This window comes from Apium graveolens, chromosome 11 (assembly GCF_009905375.1).
Source record: "Apium graveolens cultivar Ventura chromosome 11, ASM990537v1, whole genome shotgun sequence".
NCBI lineage: Eukaryota > Viridiplantae > Streptophyta > Magnoliopsida > Apiales > Apiaceae > Apium > Apium graveolens.
Window position 1 is genome coordinate 683,463 of NC_133657.1, and position 23,800 is coordinate 707,262.

The window sequence follows — 23,800 nt, forward strand, 5'->3', positions numbered from 1 at the left end:
CTAAATATGTAAAACCAATATAGATTATTTATATATAAGTAATTCTATTTTCAATATTTTAAAAAAAAGATATATATATATATATATATGTACATATTAATTACTGTTTATAACAAAAAATATGTTATAATATATATGAGATATATTTTCAACCTAAAAAATGATTAATAAATAAAATAATAATTCATTTATGTACTATGTCTAACTTTATATCTCGAATTCAATTCTTTAAAATTAACTGTACAAATATTCAAGTAACTATCTTTTTTTGGTAAAATTCAAGTAACTATATTTAAAGTTAAATAAAATATTTATTTAACACACTTACATATTATGTGTATGGTAAAAAACATATGTGGCAATATGGATGTAGTGGTATGAGTTTGTATAGGTGAATGAAGTATCTCAAATTCGATTCCCATAATCCACATCTTTTATATAAATATTAAAAATAAGGGTATTTTAGTCTTTTCAATGAGACTTTTTAATCTCATGAATATTATGTTCTTGTTCTCCTATTGTATATAGAAGAGATATATTTCATTAATTTTAACATCAGAACATAACTTAACAATATAAAACTTACATTACATAACAATGCAATACCCTTTGTCCCAACAATTCATATAAGACTTTTATTTTCACATATCTTATTTATTTTATTCATAAAGTTTTTTTTAAAAAGAAAAACTTGAAAACCATATTAAGGTTAGAACATATGTGACTTGCAAATCATAATTGATGTTTGATTTTTTGGCTCCGTTTGGTATTGCTGTTGTAGACAACTACAACAGTTTTTTACTGAAAAACCATCAGAAAGGTGTTTGGTAAATTTTACAAGTTATTGTCTGGAAAAGCACTTTTGGTCCAAAAGCTGCTATTAGCAAAAACATGTCCCTCCATGATTTTGGAAAAAAACTGTTTTTAGATTTTGAAAAATTACCAAACAGTTATCTAATTTTTTTGACAACATTTTTTCTCACAGCACAACAGTTTTCAACCGCACTAACAAACAGAGCTTTATCACATAGTTAAAATTATTATTTTTATATTTTACAAAATAATTCTTGAAACCATACGTGTTGCACGCGGATTACTGTAACACGTCAGCTTCTAAATCATATTTATTGGCAAGCTGTCCTAGCCTTCCAGACAGAACGAGGATCAAGAAAATGTGAAATCATTTCCTCAACCATTGGTAATTATCATTAACCCCTGAACGTGGCCTCAAAATATACATTAATTCCTGATGCAATCCATATACAAGGGCAAACTAGGGTACTGATTGCAGAAATTTCCAGATACGGAGCAACCATGCATCTTATCTAAACAGAACGTAATCATATACATTATCTTTACTACTACATGTTCACGTAACTTGTTGTCTTAAAAGGGCAAGATACAATTCATAACCTACTAATTTACTATCAAGGAGGTCCTGGATAAACCTGAATCAGTGTAGTAAGATAGTCACACAACCCTCGAAAATGCTTGCTTTTTCTCGAATAATAGATAAACTAGTAAGTTCACCTCTCACTTAAAACCTTAGCTTTAACTTGCATGGTTCAGTAGTCCAATGGGTTTCTAAAATAAAGCAGATGAAGTTGCTAAAGAGTTTGATAAATTTCTTGAAAGAGTGGTTGGTGAACATATTAATAATTCAAAAAGAGAAAAAAATTAAGGTGCAGAGGATTTTATAGATGTTTTGCTTCAGATTCACAATGACAAGAGCATTACTGGCTTTTCCATAGACAGAGAGAGCATTAAAGCTATTGTTTTGGTAAGTAAATAATCTCTCTGCAAAAGTACTGGATGTAAATCAACCTCTACTTATTTTCACTAACTCTTTCTTCAACTTTTGTTTCATGCAGGAACTGATACTACATACACAGTTTTAGAATGGGCAATGGTTGAACTGCTAAGGCACCCCCAGGTCACGAAGAAAGTGCCAAATGAGTTGAGATTAATTGGCAGGAACCAATTAGACATAATTGCCCAAGATGATTATGAGAAGATACCTTACTTGAAAGCAGTGATCAAAGAAACTCTTCGCATACATCCTACACTCCCATTAATAGTTCCACGAGAAGCAAGGAACAATGTTAATATTATGGGATATGACATTGTTGCTGGAACCATGGTTCTCATAAATGCCTATGCAATTGGAAGAGAGACAGCTCTGTGGGATGAACCAGATGAGTTTAGGCCAGAGAGGTTCTTGAATTCATCTATAGATTTCAGAGGCCATGACTTCGAGCTAGAGCTGCAAATGAAAAGAGTCGTTCGTGAACAAAATTCGGGATCGGCTCGTTTAAGTGAACTTGGCTCGGCTCGTTTTCTTAAACGAGCCGATGGCGAACAAAAAAACAAACTCGGATAATTAAACGAGCCGAGCCGAGTTTTTGGTATGTTCGGCTCGAACTCGGCTTGTTTAGCTCGGACTCGGCTTAGCTCAGACTCGATAACTCGGCTAGGCTCAGATAAAATTTTTATATATAACATATAATAAATATTTATTAATCACGTGTATAAAGATTTTAATTTTTTAATTAAAATTTAATACAAAATTTAAAGTAAAATTATTAATTTAATAAAAATTTAATACATATTTTAACAATAAATAATTAAATTAATTTCATAGACATCACTAGAATTTGATTACTTTAACAAACAATTTATAATTAAACTTAAGCCTAAATTTCATCTCACACTTTTATTAGAGTAATCTATGATAAAATCGACCAAAATTACGATTTCGAATAAATTAAAATAGTGAGTTATTAAAATAAATAATAACATTATAATATTTTTACAAAAATATAAAATAATTTTTATCAATTATATTTTTTAACCACTTAAAGGGGCTTACTTCCTTTATTTTATTTTATATGTCTTTTCTAATCTAAACCAATTTAACTGAAATATCAAAAATTACTAAATGTTTGACAATCGACATCAACAATTTAAAAGTAATATACTTTTTATGTAAAATTACTATGATAGCACAAGATTTATGAACATGTAATCTGTGAAAGCTAGATATTTATATTAACACCTGTTTTATGTGTTGAAATTAAAATTCTACTGAAATAATGAGAAGTGAGAGCTTCCCTGAATAAACATTAAGTGTGCATGGAAACAGAACAAAGTTTTACCAACCTTATACTAGCATAAACTGTTAAAGGCTTTGTGAAATTCGATGGCTCGATAGATAAAATAATATTCTAACTATCAAGGCAAATGAGACAGTCTCTTATGCAAATGGGACAGTCCCTTTACAAATGAGACAGGGTATGAGACAGTCTCAATTACACTGCAGAAAATAAATAACAGAAATAAAATGCAGAATGCTGAAAACTGAAAAGTAAAAACACCAGAAGTTTTCACTTGGTTCGGCCCCTACACCTAGTCTATGGCCTACATCCAAGTCCCCATGCCAACTAGCATAGAGAATGCATTATATCAACTTTAATAAAAGAACTTACAGTCTTTTCCTTGATTACAAATATAGCACCTGAAAGAAACCCTTTCCCAAGCTACCTTGCTACCTAGCCCACTGCTATTCCTTAGCCTTCTAGCTACCTTGCTATACTTTGAAATCAAGCTTGCCACAACCCGGCACAAAGTTGATATGAATACACGAGTACAAGAATAAACAAATTGATTACAACTCAAACTAGGTTTCTTGTTTTTCTGGATATGAATATCTCGGGTATGAAACAAGAAATTGATTTCAGATGATGAAAGATTCTCGTGAAAGTGTTAGCTACAAATCTGAAATGAAGAGTTGTATTTATAAGCAAAGTTCTAACATATTTATTTTCAAACACAAGATAAGGTTGGAAGATAAGTTTGTTTGAAAATATTTGAATGAATACTTGAGAAGCTAGTCTGTTAGTTGTTTGAAAAAGATAAACCAAGTAAAAGATAGGATTTGAATAATTCAAACTTGGCTTATAAGATAGGGTTTGTTTGAGATAAGGTTTATCCAGATAAACAAGATATACATAAAACCCTAACAAACCTAATCCTGAGAAATAACCACTGCTGGAAAATCTGAACAAACTGCAAAGCTTGAATCTCGTTTACTTGCATTCTGTTTATCTTCTGTTTATCTGCAATCTGGAAATCATCATAAACCTGAACTTCTAACATTCTCCCCCTTTTATGATGATGACAAAGAAAGCATAAATGCTCCCCCTATCAAAAACACTAAAGGCCTGTAAAACAAAGTTAGATATAACAGAATATATTGCAGTTTATAATATGTGCAATTATTATGAGAATGAGACAACTAAAAAATGAATGAGACACTAGATCAATATGCATAAAAGAGACAGTCTCAAACATTAAACACTTAAAACAGAAGACAACCCATCCATAAACCAGGATGTTCAGTTGTTATCTAAACACATCACGAAATCAATCCAACAGAATATATCAGTCAAACACACAAAATTATCCATCAAAAATTTAAGTTCAAACACCAACACATAGTCTTAAAACGAAACACCCATCAAAGAAACATAGTCTGAAAAACCAAAATAAAACAAACGTCTTAAAAACATCTCATAATTTCTCCCCCTTCATCATAAAAGGGTCCTTAATCGGAATCGTCATCAACGTTAACTGGAGCTTTGCGTTTGCCTGAACCAGAAGCCTTATTCTGGGATGAAGGAAACACTGGAGCTGAGCCGTACTCTGAAAATAGCTTGTCGAAAGCTTCCTGAGCTGGTGCCTTTCCGTCCCTTTCACGAAGCCAGTCAAAAATCTTTGCCTTGTATTCTTCTCTGGTCATACCAAAAACTGAAGTGGAGGAATGGCAGGGAGTGGCAGAGGAGCAGTGATTTCTTCTAAAGTACAATCTCCAATCCAGTCTCTTTTCTTGTGCCAATACATCTTGCTCTTGTCTTGCATGGCTGACAACTGCTGAGATAAAAACTTAGTCTCTGACCCAAGCTTAAAAAACAACTTAACAAATTCCTTTTCCCATGCCTTAGCAGAGGAAACCATCCCTTCCTGTAGAGTCCCAAACTCAAAGTCTATGGTCTTAGACAACTTGACATCAGAAGTATGCAATACAGAGAGTTTGGCATTGATATCATCCAAAGATGAACAAACATACTTCCTAAACAACTCAAAAGAAGCATTTAGAATACTAACTTCAGAAGTTAGTGATCCAAGGGTTTTGTCAGAAGCAAAATGCTGATTAAGATTAGCCAAAGCAACAGAATTTTCATTTAATTTGATCAACAGAGAATTAAGAAGAGTATTGGTAGGCTGATCAAAGGGGTCTGAGGCATAATTAGGAGACTTAGGAATACCACCAACATTCCTAGAAGCATCATCAAAAACTAACTCATTGGACTCAGAAACAACTAAACCATTTAAGGTTAATACTGACAAGTCAAAAACTACGGAAATCTTATCAGACACAGAAGCAGGGGTCAAGGCACAAAAATATTCAAATACTCGAGACAAAAGGCCAGGGTATGGTAAGTGCATAGAACCATGCTTGGCACAGTGACCCATATTGGATATAATCAAGGAAGCAACATTGCACTGAATCTTTTTAACAAAAACAGACATAAGAATACAATCTTGGAAAGTGACTCTATCACGACCGGATTTACGAGGCATAACATTCGTATGAAATAAGCGAAACAAAACAAGAGAAACTGGGGTTAAATCATTTACCGAAGGTTTGACTGACACCGAAACAAAATTGTCACCAAGAATGACCTTGAGCTGTTCCTCGTACTGGAGACCAGGAATGTCTTGAAATGCTTGATGAGTTGTCGACGGACAAACTCCCTTGTCAGAAACACCAGTAAGTCGTGCCAGAAGATCCGCTTTAAAACAAACAGGATTCCCTTGGACTTCTGAGAACACAATATTTCCATCCAAAATACGTAGCTTGGCGTAGAATTCTTTCACTAACTCGGGATAAATAATCTCCGGGGGCGACAACAATGACGAACAACCTACTGAATCAAACAAGCCCACAATACCGATTTTCTTCAGAAGATCCAGATCACACAGGCGTTCCTTCAGAATCAACTTTGACATCACTTTCGTCGAAGTAGTCTCCTTTGCATATCGCTCAAAAGAACTATCAGACATTCCGCTTGATACTTCCGGTTCAAAATTACCGACCCGTTGACGCTTGGAACCTGAAGCCGCATCAGTTGGGGTACGTTGAGCGGTAGATCGAGAACGGGTGAAAGGGGTAGATTTGCGTGCCATGGATAGAGGTGAGAAAGTAGAAAAGAAATTGAGAAAGGTTTTTGATTGTGTTTAAGAGAGAGAAGGTGAATAGGAAACTGAAAGGGTTAAGAAGATGAGTTTAAATAAAAAGTGAGAATTGAAGAGATAGAGATTGAAAAGAAGTCGAAGAGATGCAAGACAGAAGTTATGTACTGAAAGAGTAATACATGCACGAGTTTCAAGGATATGAAAAGTCTAATCAAAAGATTTACAAAATCTAATGCTATATACACACATAAACACACGAACAAATAAAATAAAAAACACAAATTCATAAACAGGAACCTAATTACTCAAATAATAAATACACAACATATATTTAAGTATTATGACATAATTCATATTTAAACACATAAATTACATAAAATCACGTAATAAATTACAGAGAACACATACCTAATTCACGACGCATTTTACAAAATCTATCTTCAGCTAAAGGCTTAGTGAAGATATCTGCACGCTGTTTCTCAGTAGAAATATAAATAAGCTCAATATTACCTTTAGAAACATTATCTCGTAGAAAATGGTGACGAACATCAATATGCTTAGTACGAGAATGCATAACAGGATTTTTAGAGATATTAATTGTAGAGGTATTATCACAATAAATAGAAATATTTGAGTAATACATACCAAAATCCTGCAATGTTTGTTGCATCCACAAAATTTGAGCACAACAACTTCCAGCTGCAATGTACTCTCCTTCAGCGGTAGAAAGAGCTACTGACGTTTGCTTTTTACTATGCCATGCAACTAAACAATCTCCTAAAAATTCACAAGCACCACTTGTGCTTTTTCTATCAACCTGTGACCCTGCATAGTCAGCATCTGAAAAACCGATTAAGTCAAAGGAAGAGGAGCTTGGATAAAATAATCCCAAGTCACTCGTACCTTTCAAATATTTAAAAATACGTTTAACGGCATTCAAATGAGATTCTTTAGGTTGAGATTGAAAACGAGCACACAAGCATACACTTGTTCATCCTTAGTAAGCTTAACTGAAGTACTCATCGGAGTTGATTTAGGTGTGACATGATCAAGTGCAAATCTTTTGAGTAGATCCTTTATGTACTTGCCTTGGTGAATAAATATTCCTGCATTAGACTGATTAATTTGCAAACCTAGAAAGTACTGCAATTCACCCATCAAACTCATATCGAATTCCTTATGCATGCAATCAGAAAACCACTTACACAAAGATTCGTTAGAAGATCCAAATACTATATCATCAACATAAACTTGTACTAAAAGAAAGTTATCACGTTTATGAAAAATAAAGAGAGTTGGATCGAGTGTACCGCGAATGAAACCATTGTTCACAAGAAATTGACTGAGACGCCCGTACCAACAACGAGGGGACTGTCTCAATCCATAGACAGATTTCTTGAGCTTGTAAACATAGTTAGGGTACTTCTCGTGAATAAAACCTGGAGGCTGCTTCACGTAGACTTCTTCCTTGAGATAGCCATTTAGAAATGCGCTTTTGACATCCATCTGATAGAGCTTGAACTTCTTGTGAGCTGCAAAGGCCATTAAGATTCGAATAGCTTCTAAACGAGCTACTGGAGCATATGTCTCGTCGTAATCGATTCCTTCCTGCTGGTTGTATCCCTGAGCAACCAAACGAGCTTTATTTCGAATGATATTTCCATCTTCATCTTTCTTATTCTTGAAAACCCAACGAGTTCCAATGATCTTGGCATCCTGAGGAGGTGGGACGAGTTCCCAAACTTCACAACGCTCGAACTGGTTCAATTCCTCCTGCATTGCAACAGACCAATGTTCGTCTGCAACTGCTTCTTGAGCATTCTTTGGTTCGAATTCAACAACAAAAGCACAGAACGCACATAGATTATGAAGTCTGCTTCGAGTAGAAATCCCTTGATCTAAATCAGTGAGAAGATTATCTGGTGGATGATTCTTCACAGTCCTAGAAGACTTAGGAAGTTGAATATTACTCATTTCTTCCTCATTAGAATTGTCTGCCTGGAAATAAATAGGAGTTGTCTCATTCAAAAGAGACTGCCTCATTTCCGCTTGTGAAGATTTATCCAGAGGAGTAACAGAATTCACATTTGAAACACTATCGGGAGTCTTTGGAGAGCCAGAAGATTCATCTGAAGCTTGAGTAGATCCTGAAGAATTATCAGAAGACTGAGATGGACCTGGAGAGTCTTGACTGTTTGATTTGTCAGTATGAGACTGACTCTTTTCAGAATGAGACTGTCTCATTTGGGAATGAGACGATAGATCCGCAGTGTCTTCATCAATTTGAGATATATTCCTTGAGGATTCATTGAAGGTAATATTGATGGATTCTTCTACTTTGTTCTTGACAGAATTATAAACACGATAAGCTTTGCTTGATGTAGAATATCCCAAGAAGATTCCTTCCGTAGATTTCGCATCGAACTTGCCTCGATTATTTTGAGTATCTAAAATAAAACACTTGGAACCAAATACTCGAAAATAACTAATGTTAGGAGTCCTTTTCTTAAGCAATTCATATGGTGTTTTAAGCAAAATAGGATGAATAAGTACTCTATTTAAAACATAACAGGAAGTGTGTACCGCTTCAGCCCAAAATTTTCTTGGAAGCTTACTCTCATGCAGTAGAGTTCTGGCAGTTTCCTGTAGAGTTCTGTCCTTGCGTTCTACTACTCCGTTCTGCTGAGGAGTTCGAGGAGCTGAGAATTCATGAGTGATTCCTTTTGATTTACAGAAGTTTATGAAATCCTTCTCGAATTCACCTCCATGATCACTACGAATAGTCTTGAGCTTTCTGTTTTCCAAGCTGGCAAGCTGAACAAGGTTCTATTTTCTTGTACTTCAGCTTTGGTAGACCTCGAACCAGATCATGAGAAGATATCTTCCGAAGAAGATCCATGTGAACATGGCCTAGACGTCGATGCCAAAGATACTGTTGATCTTGAACAGTAGCAAGACAAATTTCCTCCTGCTGTTCATCAAAATCTAACACGAAAATATTTCCTTTTCTTTTGGCAACTAAAGCAAACTCGTTAGTCTTAGTACCAATATAACATACATCCTTATCGAACTTAACCTTATGACCAGCATCAGTGAGTTGACTTACACTAATAAGATTATATTTCAAACCATCAACTAAACGAACATTAGAAATAGCAAACCTGTCATTACCAATGGTACCTTTTCCAATAATTCTGACGGTGTTTGAATCTCCAAGAGTAACTAAGCCACCTTCCTTGGCAACTAGAGATAGAAACTTGGATTTATCACCTGTCATGTGACGTGAACAACCACTGTCGATGATCCATTTATTTCGCGGAACATGGACCTTCAAACAAACCTGCAAGAATTGCTTTATCCCTTAGGTACCCACTTAACCTTGGGTCCTGGTTGGTTAGTATCACAAATCTTATATAAATGTCTATCTGATTTCTTAATCCACATCTGAACAATATTAACAGAAGTATTAGCAGATTTATATCTAGTAGACGATTTATAAGATGAGTTAGAGAAGTGGTCCTTGATACCACATAATCTAGATTCAGATGTAGGGTGGCCAGCTTTGCCACAATCTCGACATTTCTCATAAGGCATCTTATATATCATAGGAGCTCGCTTATAACCGCCTTGAAATGCACGTTTCTTGATTGACTCACATCCTAAACCTCCTTTATCAAGAGAAGATTTTTGTTCACCAAGAAGAGCATTCAAAGTTGCTTCTCCATGAAAACATTTAGCTAAATCCTTTTCAAGCTGTTCGACTTTCTGCTTTAATTCAGGAACCAGGGGATCATGAGCACTGTCTTCTTTAACGGTTTCTGGATCAACAGATATTGACTCTTTCTTCAAGGCTTCAAGGCATACATCCTTCATCTCAATCTCATTTTTGAGATATTGATTTTCTTCAGTAAGTTTTGAAACCCTTTCAAGCAATGATTTGTTCTCAGCAACTAGGGCTTCTTCCTTCATGGGGTCATCCATTTCACTAAGAACTTCACTTAAAGCGTGCTTTAAATAAGCATTCTTTTCTTTCAACTTCTTAACCTGGACCTGCAAATTTAAAATAGACGAAGATATATTTGAATTATACTTAATATTCTGTACCTCATCATTATCACTGGAGTTGTCCTCTAGTCCAGCAAAGCAAAGTTGAGCAACTTCATCGTCTGAATCGATCTCCACATCAGATTCATCATCACTCCAGGTAATTAATGCCTTCTTTTTGTTCTTCAGCTTGTAACAGTCCTTTTTGAAGTGCCCTTTCTTTCCACACTCAAAACAAGTATCCTTGCTTTGATTCACTTTAACCTCCTTGCTCGGATTAGATTTGAAGTCCTTCTTCAGAAACTGTGACTTCATAGGTCGTTTGGAGGCATTCCGTTTGGCAAGAAATTTATGAAACTTCTTTGTTAGAAGAACAATATCTTCATCAGAATCGTCAGGAGACTCATCTGCATCAGCATTAAGTGCAAGAATTTTCTTACGAGGAGCTTCATCTTCTTCATCATATCTACGAAGCTGATTTTCGAATTCTTCCGATTCACTGAACAGTGTTAGAGTGTCCATAGTTGAAAGCAGTGTTGAATCCTGCAGAATGGTAACCTTTGGAGCAAACTTCTTTGGCATTGCTCTGAGGATTTTCCTATTAATCTCAGATTGAGGAATGATCCTTTCCAGAAGTGAGATGGAGTTCATCAATGTCAGAAACCTCCCTTGAGCATCCCGCACGCTTTCATCTCTTTCCAACCTGAAACCTTCATAGTCACTCATTAGCATACTTAATTTTACTTCATGTACCTTAGACGTGCCTTCGTGGCTGACTTTGATCGTATCCCAAATCTGCTTGGCAGTAGTACATGCTGAAACTTTTCTTAATTCTGTAGCTACCATGCCATTGAGAAGTGAGTTCATAGCTTTAGCATTGGAATTCATTGCGTTCACTTCTTCAGGAGAGAGATCCTTGAGAGATTTTGGCTTCCCTTCTTTCATAGGAATTGTGAAACCATTTTCTACAGCATCCCATTCAAATACATCACGCTGGAGAAAGATTTTCATCTGAAACTTCCAGTCATTGTAGTTTTCAGCACCATGAAGCAGTGGTGGATAATTGTTTGAATACCTATCTGGTTGAGCCATGGATCGCTAGCAAAATAAATACTAAAAAGAGAATTAAATGCACCTGCTCTGATACCAAATGAAATTCGATGGCTCGATAGATAAAATAATATTCTAACTGTCAAGGCAAATGGGACAGTCTCTTATGCAAATGGGACAGTCCCTTTACAAATGAGACAGGGTATGAGACAGTCTCAATTACACTGCAGAAAATAAATAACAGAAATAAAATGCAGAATGCTGAAAACTGAAAAGTAAAAACACCAGAAGTTTTCACTTGGTTCGGCCCCTACACCTAGTCTATGGCCTACATCCAAGTCCCCATGCCAACTAGCATAGAGAATGTATTATATCAACTTTAATAAAAGAACTTACAGTCTTTTCCTTGATTACAAATATAGCACCTGAAAGAAACCCTTTCCCAAGCTACCTTGCTACCTAGCCCACTGCTATTCCTTAGCCTTCTAGCTACCTTGCTATACTTTGAAATCAAGCTTGCCACAACCCGGCACAAAGTTGATATGAATACACGAGTACAAGAATAAACAAATTGATTACAACTCAAACTAGGTTTCTTGTTTTTATAGGATATGAATATCTCGGGTATGAAACAAGAAATTGATTTCAGATGATGAAAGATTCTCGTGAAAGTGTTAGCTACAAATCTGAAATGAAGAGTTGTATTTATAAGCAAAGTTCTAACAGATTTATTTTCAAACACATGATAAGGTTGGAAGATAAGTTTGTTTGAAAATATTTGAATGAATACTTGAGAAGCTAGTCTGTTAGTTGTTTGAAAAAGATAAACCAAGTAAAAGATAGGATTTGAATAATTCAAACTTGGCTTATAAGATAGGGTTTATTTGAGATAAGGTTTATCCAGATAAACAAGATATACATAAAACCCTAACAAACCTAATCCTGAGAAATAGCCACTGCTGGAAAATCTGAACAAACTGCAAAGCTTGAATCTCGTTTACTTGCATTCTGTTTATCTTCTGTTTATCTGCAATCTGGAAATCATCATAAACCTGAACTTCTAACACTTTGTGCAGCTCAAATTGCTTGGTGTGATGGCTAGATGATATTTCTTGAGTTACATTTAGATGTGAAAGCTAAATATATATTATTTTTTATAATGTGCTATATGGTGACACTTATTTAGGGGTCTTGTTAATCAAAATTTGACGTATTATTTGTATCATTTTTCATTTGATTCTAGTCTTTTGCTCATCAGTTCAGTCAAACAGAACAAGACCTAGAACAAAGAAATTTATGGTCATCTGGGCAAGAGCTCCACACTTGAGATTGTTTATATATCTTAAAATTTTACAAATTTGGTATGACTTAATACTCCAGGCAGAACATTATAGTTATGATCAAGCTAGAGATGGCCTGCCAATAATATCAACCAGTTACCTGCCTGCTGCATGCATTTCTCAGCTAATTGCAGCATCAAAAAAGAAACACAGAATGCTTCAGGATCATATTTAACATCGCAACTTGTTCCATATTTAACATTGCAACTAGTTCCATTTACTGCACATTAAAATTCACATAGGCATTCTCATTTGTGCCCACTCCATATCTTCCAAAAGTAAAACTTCTAAGTTCCAACTGTATCTACATTCAAATCACCACTACAGAAAAGAAGCATATGAAAAGTAGCAAATCAGAAACTCTATATATACACATATGAAAACAAACAGACAAAAGCTTACGGTAACAACTACAAAAACAAGGCACATGAACAAAATAGGGGCAACAACAAATAAGACATCCTCCTTACAATCGTGCATTTCCAAAAAGCCAGAATCCTTCAAGTCTAAATGCGTATACCACGTCCTCGACCCATGAAACTCATCGAGATAAGCAGTATCGTGTTTCTCCAGGTTATTCAAATAATCGATCGTACCCTGACTAACCTTCCCACTAGGCTTTACAAATACCAAATCAGGACCCCTAACGAACAACCATTGGGTGTGGTAACCGGAGTTCAACGATCTAACGCTAACAATCTTCATCCTCCTATGTCGAGAGTCGAAGTATACATGCCCGCCATAATAACGCACATCATAAATAGAGAAAAACAACTTCAAAGTCGGAGGTCGACCCTTATCACAGCATAACGCCACAAAACCACTTAACTGAGCAATAGAATTCGGTGTCAACTGCCCAAGGCCGCACCCGATAGCCTCATACATCGTCAGGAAGAAGGGATGCATCGGCAAACGAAGACCAAATTGAAACATAATCATTGCAACTCCATGCATTCCGAACTCGGGCATCATCCAAACCCTCTCATCAGCTATCGGCACCCGATACCGATAACCGTTAGACAAGTCGATATAACTCTTCAACTTACTCACAGGAGGGTCGGTGGTGATGTAGTAGCTAAGATAATTCAGACTAGGTTTACTCTCAAACTCGATCCTACCTAACCGAAGGCTTTCCTCAACTACCCTATTTCTGAAATCTAGGGTACGAGGACTTAGGGGAGGAGAAGGCAAAGGACCGGTAGGCAGACCCTTTAGAAACTCATCGCTCTCTAGGAAATCAAAAGATCCACACTGATCTTTCTTTAACTTCTTTTGTCATCTCTCAAAAAGAGGTATCTTTTAAAGGATATTCCCTAACACTCTTTTAGTCATTTTATGTCAGAATTTTTGTTCTCTGGACTTCATTTTCTTCAAAAATATCAGTTTTGAAATCTTTCTAGTTTTATTCATTTGATATTGGATTCTTTTGATATTCTTTTATTCTGACTGAGATGAACAACCCTAACTATAGGGGACACAAGGTATACATGTCTGTGTGATAGGAGTTGGATGGGACGCCATCACTTGTGTGTGTTATGACTACAGAAGGTTAACAACCTTTAGTAGTGTCTTAATTTGGACACACAATACTAAGTTCATTTGATCATATTGATCTCTCAGTTATTCTTTCATTTCAACAATACTTTTTCTCAAATTCAGATTTTGGTCCCGTTATGGTATCAAATTCTTTTCTTTTTGAAATTCCATGATTTTATTATTTCAAATACTCGAAGGTATGCCAATCAAGTTGAGATGAATTATCCAGGTCAGTGGAAAGTAAGATTTTTTGGATGAAATTACCAACATCAACAGTGGATTGCAATGCGATTTGAATATCGGTGGCATAAAACGAAGTCGGTCTGTCTCTTTATTTCTTTCTCCATTTATCTCTATCTCTCTTTCCTTTTTCTTTCTCTCTATCTTTCTCTCTATTCTTCTTTCTCGCAATCAGTAAAAAGTGATTCTATTGATGAATTGGTCAAAGGATGTGAATGGAACAATGGTGCCCAGTAAAGCTCCTATAAAAGTTTTATTATACAAGGAATACAAGAGTTATTTGAGATTATGGAAAATTGAGGTTATTTGGAAATGGAAAGTTGGTTAGAAGGCCCGTAGTGCTTTCTTCTGCTGATTTTGAGGACGGAATCCTTATAAGGGGGGTAGATTGTAATATCCCATATTTTCAAATATTATTATTATAATTATTTGGAATTATTTATGTGAATTTTAGTGAATTATATGATAATTGGAATTGAAGTTTGGGTGTTTATGTGTGACATTATTAGAGTATTTGAATTTTTGTAAGTGCAGAATAGAATATAGATAATTGTGATATTTTTCTGGTAATTTTTGGACTGTTAGATGATTTTATAATGATTTATGAATTATTAATTATTTTCTGAATAATTACAAAATTATTTTATAAAGCCGGGAATCGTCCAACCCCAACTGTTTTTATGTTTTTACAACCCGAAACTCTTCCGAAAACTCCTTCCTAACCTAATCTGGTAATTTCGGACATTTTCCGTGTTTTGACTTTTTCGATCCGGATTACGGTTTGACCCGTGCGTAGCCCGGCGCAAGATTTTCGGTACGATAACCATTTCGATAAATCAACAAAACCCGTATTCTCGAGAGACGAGATATTTTTACATTATTTTCGTATATGGTGTTTTATGAAAATCCCGGTTTTGATGATTATCAAATTCTGGTATTAAATTGTATCGTTTTTATAGTTACTTAGCGGCTAAGTAATCTATTTTTGGATCCGATATATAAGTGTAAATTCAGTATTAAATTCCAGAATGTTTCAAAAATCATGAAACTTATATTTTATTAGTATTTGAATATTTCGAGAATTTTAAAATTATTTCGGAAATTTTTCGATTTATATTTACCCGCACGTTTGTTCGTTAAATCGTAAAATGCGGATATGACGCGCGATTTATAAATATTTTAAAAAATTATGAAAATTTTATTTTATTAGTTTTTTTAAATATTTCGAGAATTTTAGAAATATTTCGGTTTCATAAAAATTATTATCGGACCGGGCCCCTATCGGGACGTAAAACCCCACAAAAATCAGACTTTTATTTTTATAAAATCGTGGGACTTTCAAATATTTTATATTTTCGTATTTTTGAAATATTCATAATTTTTGAAAAATTTTGATATAAATTTTATATTTATTTAATTAAATATTATTCCCCGCTATTTATTAATTTTGGGCTAATTTTAATTATGTCGTATTAATTTTTTTAGTTAAAAGAAAAAGAAAAATGTGCAACCTACCCAACCCCCTCCCCCGATTCTTTTCTTTTCCACCGCCTCCCTCCTCTATCCCTCTCTGCTCTCTCTTCTTACCGTATATTTTTATACTTTTAATTTTCAAAAATTCATATCTCTCAAACCGTTCATCCAAATTTCAATTATTATATAAATAAACGATCAGCGCTTCGATACCTACGCATAGGTATATATTTTGCAAAATTTTGTGGAGATAATTTACGGGGCATATTTTTGTTATATTTCCGTTTTAATTTATTCTCGGGACGTACAAAAGGAGTTTGACGGTTTTGATTACTCCACATGGCATGTCAGCGTATGTATATCTATGAATATTAATTTTGAATTTTTCTGGAGATATTTTCCGGACATCATATATTCTCCTCGGGGTGACCAAAATTTATTTTCGGTAAGGATTCCGAGATTCTGCTTTTTATATTTTGGGTATATTATAGCATGTTAGTTTTTATATATTTATTTCGTAATTTTTAGAAGTGGTTGTAGAAGTCATTTTTGACCGTGTTATTCATTTCTGGAGTGTTTATACGCGTAAATATAAATTATTGTGTTGATTGTTGTTGGTGGTGTCGATATGATATCGACTGGCAGCCCGTGAAATAGAGGAGGTGTTGTCCGATTTCCAAGAAAATATTATTTTTGGTTCTGAAGATTATTATTTTTATTATTATTTAAAAATAAATCCAAATTATTTAGTTAATGAATTTTAATTGATTATTTAATTAGAGTTAATTATTTCTTATGATTTAAAAATTCCGAAAAATAGTTGAGCTTTAAAATATTATTTTAAAATTATGTTTAAAGCTCGAAAATTATTATTAAATTATTTTAAAGTCAGATTCGGGTGTTCGAGCCCTATTATTTAATTATAAAACGATTCGGAAACCGTTTTGATTCCGAAAAATATTCAAAAATTCATAATAAATCAACCGTTCGTCCGTTTAATACGAAACGAACGCCTCTAGACTCAGAAAAATATTCCGCTTTCATTAAAAATACTTTCGAGACCTAAATTCTTTTGTTTCGAAAATTCGCTTGTTTTACGAATCATTCAGAGTCGATTTTTGATCGATAAATCATATTTTTGACCCGATTTCAGTTTTAAACGTACTGAGTCGAACCTTTTGGTGAACCGAGTCATATGTTATATGAATTATGTGATAAGTGGATTATGTGTTTATATGTTATATGAATTATGTGCGTACATGAGTCAAGAGTCTTGTGTTGGACTGTTATAATTATGTGTGGGTTACCGTATGGGTAGACGGTAGGTTATTGACGCACAGTTCGTCGAGTTATTATTCGTTTAGATGATGAAAGTTGTATCTTTTAATTATAGATGCGGATCGTTCGAGTGATCAGGACAAGACGTTGGATAAAGAATGAGATAAAATGGCATTGGATATCTGGCTTCTAGCAATCGCAGGAGCAGCATATCGGTGAAGTGTTGAAAAGAAAGACGATGATATTTTAAGACATAATGTCAGAATAGATGCGTCTTTGCGAGTGTGACTAACTGCTAAAAACCAAAGGCAAGTATTCTTATCATCACTTATTGTTCAAGTGATATTTATTTTGAATCTTATCATGCAAGTATTGATTTCCCTATTCTCAGTTTAGAATCGATAAATGTTTTACATATCGCTGAATTAAATAATTCTGTTTATGCAAATGCTCATCTGCTATTCTATATTCAGAATAGGCAAGTGTTTTTACTTATCCAATTACTGGATTTATAAATGTTTTGGATTTTGAGAAAAATGATTTGGTTGCGAGTATTCCTGCCAAAGTGAATGGGGGAATAAAATTATTTCGGGTGTCGAGTATTATGACCCCTTTTTCAATAAAATGTTTTAAGATTGGATGGTTACTGGTTGCGTAAGAGGCCGAGGCACCGGTCCAGCGTGAGCTATTATATGGAAGTGTAATATCTTTCAAGGCTAGTTATGCCTTTTCTGGCGCCCTATAGGTACCGTATGAATGCGGAATACGGGTAGTACCTATATTTACGGTATGGCTGCGGGATACCGGTGTTGTTTCGTGACTGATCATCAGGAACATCATAGTGCATAATTGGTTCCAATCTAAATAGATATCTAAAATTCTTTATTATTTTGATAATCATAGCATAAATGATTTATCAACTGTTTTCGTTTTGAATAATGGTGGAATACAGTTTTAATTCGGTTGCTGATTGATATTGATATTTAAGTTGTTGTTAAATATCAAAGGTGGTATTAATGCAGATGATTGATGTTGACTTCCCTATTTTAGCGCGGGTAGGTTGAGAGCATCAAAGTTCGTATCGATATCTAGTTTGATATGACAGCAAAATAAGTACTAATTTCAAGAGTTCGATTTTGAGTAAAGTTTATGATTCAATCCATAATCATTGTTTCACGTTATTGTGGTTTACGATATTTCCGTAAACACTGTTTTACGAGTTTTATTCTCGTCAAGATTCAAAGTATTGCTGAAGCATTTCGCTCGAATATATCAAAAAGAGTTTTGAATACAGTGAGAAACAATTATCCGATTCTTCAATAAATTTTCTATTTCAGCAATTATGATTTTAAAAATGTTCTGCGCTATTGCAGATGTCGGTTTATATCAAAATGACCATCTATATATTATAATGAACTTGCTGAGCATTTCTTTCGCTCATACTTGCCTTTTTTCAAATTTAACCTCCAGTGAGGATTAACTTGCGCTGTTTAGCCGCGTAATTCGAGGAAGCAAAGAAAAAGCTTTTGGAAGGTGGTTGGTCCAGGGTTGCGGACTAGTGTAAGTTTTATTGTGTAAAGTTGTTTATATTATATTATATTATAATCGTGTATTTTATAGTTGAGCCTAGTATACTTCTTTTCGAAGTTATACTAGCGGGTTAAGTTTTGAGATTGAGAATTATTGAAAAGAGTTTTAAAGAAAAAGTGAAAAAAAATTATTTATGGAATTTGAAAGTCTTGTTTCTAGGACTATAACCTTAAAAGATCTTGGATTAGTTTGGGGTCATAGATGGTAAATATCTTCCGCTGGCATTTGTTTATTGATTAAATAGGTTAATTTGGATTGAGATTTCATAGTGACGACCAAATCCCTTGACCCCGGATTTAGGGTCGTTACAGCGACCGCTCAGCATGCTGAGCGGTCGCTCAGCTCAGCTTTGCTGAGCGACCGTTCAGGGCCCGACTGCCTGAAAATTTTTTTAAGCTTAATAAAAATCCAACAAAATTAGAAAATACAAAAACACAAACACAAACCCACAACCCACGAGCTATTTTCCTATAAACCCACGTTTTTAACCCTCAACCCCACTCCTAATCAAATTTTAACCATAATCTTTACCCTATATATACATACAACTATTCCATATACTCCCTCATATACTTTCAAACCTTAACCTCTCTCCCATCTTCAAAAACACAAATCTTAAGCACTTTTTCTCAGTTTCAATGGCACCCAAGAGATCCAGGACGATTGATAGCAGCAGGAATGTTCCTACTGCTGATTCTTCGAGGGGTACTGCTGCGAGACCTCGTTTATTCGATAGGGCTGCTGAGGAGGAGTATACTAGACTTCTGGGTAAGCCGATTTTGAAGGAGAGGGGATTCTTACCATCGGGGAAGGATGGTGAGTTGTTGCCGATGATTGCTGAAAAGGGTTGGATTTCTTTCTGTGAGTCACCAGAGGTAGTTCCGATGAGCGTGGTTCGCGAGTTCTATGTGAACGCAAAGGCTGAAAAGAATGGGTTTTCTGTTGTGCGTGGGCTGAAAGTGGATTATCATCCTGCGGCGATTCGCCGTGTGATTGGGCAGCGACAGAGGAAACCCACGGAGGAGAATTGGAATGAGAAGACTGCTGAAGATTTTGACTTGGATTTGATTTGTGCTACTCTCTGTAGGCCTGGCACGATTTGGACGTTCAAGACTGGGACTAACGAGTATCGACATTTTCCGGCGATTGCGATGAATAGGTATGCCCGTGCATGGAATGCCTTTATTTGTGCTAATATTCTGCCTACTTCACATGCACATGAGATTAGAGTTGAGCGAGCACAGTTGTTATGGGGTATTTTGAATGAGGAGTACTATGTGGACTTTGGTGAGTTCATCTACCAAGGAATTTTGAAGTTTTTGAGGGGAGCGAAGCATATGAACATCCCTTATGCATCTACAGTTACAAAGCTTTGCCGAGCAGTGGGAGTTCAGTGGCCTTCTCGCGAGCAGTTGCAGCTGGCGGCCGCTCCTATTGATTCCGAGACTCTGAGTGTGATGCAGGAATGGACTGGTGGAGTGCCCGAAGAGCATGGGCTGGGTTATCATCTTCCAGGAGGGCATCTAGTAGCTGGTGCTACCATGGCGAGACCGGGACATGATGAGGCAGGCTCTTCTAGAGCTCAGGAGGGTTCTGGGATGGCTGATGACCAGTATAGGAGGCTGTCGAAGAGGATAAATGCTATGTACGAGACGCGGAGCAGGTTTGCTTAGGAGCTCACCCTTGCACTTGGGACTGCTTTTAGAGGCCTTGGAGCTGACATCTAGTGGCCCGTTTTTGGTGAGGACTCTGCGTATCCGCCTCCTGATACACCACCCTCTGAGGGTGATGATGATTTCTCCGAGTAGGTATACCATGTGTTCCTTTCTACTACCTTCACTGGGGACAGTGAAGATTTTAAGTTTGGGGGTGGTAGTTAAGGAATATTTTGTGTGTGTGTCATATAGTTGCATATTCATGATAGTTTAATTCATATAACTGCATATTTTTTCCATATAGTTTTTTTTATTTTGTAGCTTTATTTATCATGCCATTTAGCTCATGCATTTACCATGATCCCTTTTGCGTTGCTTTACCAATTGATTTGTGATATTGATGCGAGTGTAGTGATAGCGTTAGAGTGATCTTGAGTCTTGTAGGTTGACATGCAAGCTAGAAACACTTGTAATTTCACTAAGTCTTAGAGAATGCTTAAGGACTAGATTGTTGTCATGGTTTGATGGTTTTTGAGGTTAATCTATTGATTATGCTTAGAATTTATAATAGGTTCTTAGTGATAAAAGGCATGAAAAGAAAAATTGGAGTAAAAAAATTGGAATTCATTGCTAAGTGTGGTTAAGCGTTAAATGGCTAGTAGCCGGCTCGTATTTTTATGCGAGTAGTCTAGGGCTGAGCAAGATGGAGCGAAACACACTTACTCAGAAATTTTGAAAAAAATATAAAAAAAAAGAAAGAAAAAATAAATAAAGAAAAAAAAGAGTTAATGCATAATTGATCACGAGTGGGCTCTTTGGTATTCGAGTTATTAAGTTCTTAGGGGATTTTGTGCCTAGTGACCTAAGGCTTTTATAGTCTGGGATCCGTTAACCTAACGCTCGCTAAATGGATGCCATTGTATAAGTCTTTTGTGGACCTCACTCATTGCACGGTCAAATAAGCATTATTGTTGTTGAATAAAAAGCATGATTCCGTAATAAGCTCCAGTAATCTTGAAGTGTTATAAGTCATTTTGTGCCTAGAAATTTATTCTTCATATAATCATGTGATTGCCTTAAGGATAGTCGAGTTATGATAATTGATCTAGTTGTGAAGCATATCTGTTAAGCTTCCGCACAAACCACGTTTCTGGTTGCATGTTAGTTTGCATGATTTGATTGATCTTTATTCGCCTAATTGCATTTGTTGAGATTTCATGAGTTGGTTGGTTTAGTCGTAGTAAGGGGGATCGCTGCATTTCATATAGATTGCATTCATGCATGTTTTTGTTTTGTTTTTGAGTCTGTGACGCTTGAGGACAAGCATCGATTTAAGTTTGGGGGTGTGATAAGTGGCATTTTATACACTTAGAACGTCTTATAATAGCTTAAATTGATGTCTTGAAATCAAGTATTTTGTGTATTTGATGCGTTTTTCTAGTGTTTGTGCATTTCAAGGTATTACTTGCATTTGTGGAGAGATTTCATCAAGAATAAGCCTTGGCATGTGTTTGGCATTGCAAGTGGGATAATAGGAGCAGAATGCAGCAAGGAACGGGAGCAAAACAGAGATTTTTCCAGAAAGGTTCTGAGCGCCCGCTCAGCTCTGCTGAGCGACCGCTCAGGAAGCTTAGCGCCCGCTCAGGATTGCTGAGCGGCCGCTCAGGGACGTAAATTAAAATTTATATTTTTAGACTCCTAATTTTGTTGAGCTTCCAACTTCTGAAATAGATGGGTTTTGTGGGACTCCTATATAAGTAGTTTTCAGAGACGTTTCACGTGTGTTAAATCATAGTATCAATCGAGGAGCGAGGAGATAAGGAAGAAGACCGTTTTAGCACACCGCAACGAAGAGGAAGCATAGTTTCTTGTGATTCTTTATTTCGTTGTAACAGTGGATGCTAGTTTTCTTTACTTTGAACCTATTTACTCTTGTGACGTACTCTGGTTTAATAAAAGTAGTTTATTTAGTTATTCTCGTGTGTTTTTTATCATGTTTTCATATGAACCCATAGTGACGATGAGTTCTATCATGGGCTAATCGTGATCATGGGGTCGTAATGGATTTACTATGAAATTCTTTAGTTAGTTGTTTAATACCTTAGTGTGTGATGATTGTATGATATCTAGTATTGGTTGTGCTTATTCGTCTTATGTGCGTCGCGAACATATAAGATAGGGTGTTAATCTCTTGTGAAGCGACAGTGGATCTTGAGGTTTAGAACTTGCCATGCTAGCATAGGTTCATGTATGTGTATGCATGATTAGTGGGTAACTCAAACCGTTTTACTTGCCCTGTGTAATCAAAAGGAATAACTTGTGCTTAAATCGTTATGTTGTCAAATTCTGTAGACATATAGGGTCTCAACATAATTGATGTTTATTCAACTTCTGTCTTAATTGTAGATGTTTGGTAGAATGGTATTAGAACAATGAAAGTTGGCTTTTATCTGTTTCGTGTTGTTCGATTAATATCATCATTGTTACATGCTAAGGGTAATAACAATAACTATTGAAGGAAGTAGTAATGAAGTTGTGATCTCATGTGTGTTTAATATTGTTAATTCAAGTATCAATTAAGTGTTATATCTCGTAGTTAATTATAGTTAATAATTAGTTAATCAAATCTGAGTGTTATTGTCTTGACATTGAGAAGTAATTATACATTGGTGAGTGAGTGTTAATTGAACATAATTAGTCTGAGTCTCTGTGGGAACGAACTAGAAAGTATTCTATATTACTTGCGAACGCGTATACTTGCGTGTATTATTAGCGCGTATTTTCCGACCTAACAATCGCATATCAAATGCATTTTAAACAAAAAAACTACAATTATGAATTCATATACCAAATTCTACATACCTGTGGAATCTACTAGGGCTGAGCAAAACCGAACCGAAACCGAAAAACCGAATCGAACCGTGCTAATTCGGTTCGGTCCTAAATTTTTCAGAAATTCGGTCTATTCGGTCCGGACCGAATAGACCGAATTAAAATTCCGTTCGGTTCGGTTCTTTTCACAAATATTTCGGTCCGGACCGAATAGACCGAATAGACCAAATCATAAATACTATAATTTTGTATTATATATATTTTACATATATCTTAAAAATTTTAATCAAAATTTTTAATTTGTAATTATATTTATGGAGTATTAGAACTCTACATATCACATTACTTTAATTATATTTTAAAATTTATAATTTGTGATTTAATTTATAATGCAATTTTATTTTTGAAAAAAATTTCGGTCTATTCGGTCCAAAACCGGACCGAACCGAATTATTTCGGTTCGGTTCGGTCCGGTCCATAATATAACTTCGGTCCGGTTCGGTCCAA

General features: G+C 35.4%; 1 protein-coding gene across 1 annotated transcript; it reads left to right on the forward strand.

Annotated features, from left to right (window-relative positions):
• Positions 1 to 1,576: 1,576 nt before the first annotated feature.
• LOC141697522 (cytochrome P450 71A8-like) lies at positions 1,577 to 2,380 on the forward strand. Its single transcript, XM_074501928.1, has 2 exons — positions 1,577 to 1,580; positions 1,872 to 2,380. The coding sequence occupies exons 1-2, from the start codon at positions 1,577 to 1,579 to the stop codon at positions 2,378 to 2,380; spliced, it is 513 nt and encodes a 170-aa protein (XP_074358029.1).
• Positions 2,381 to 23,800: the final 21,420 nt, after the last annotated feature.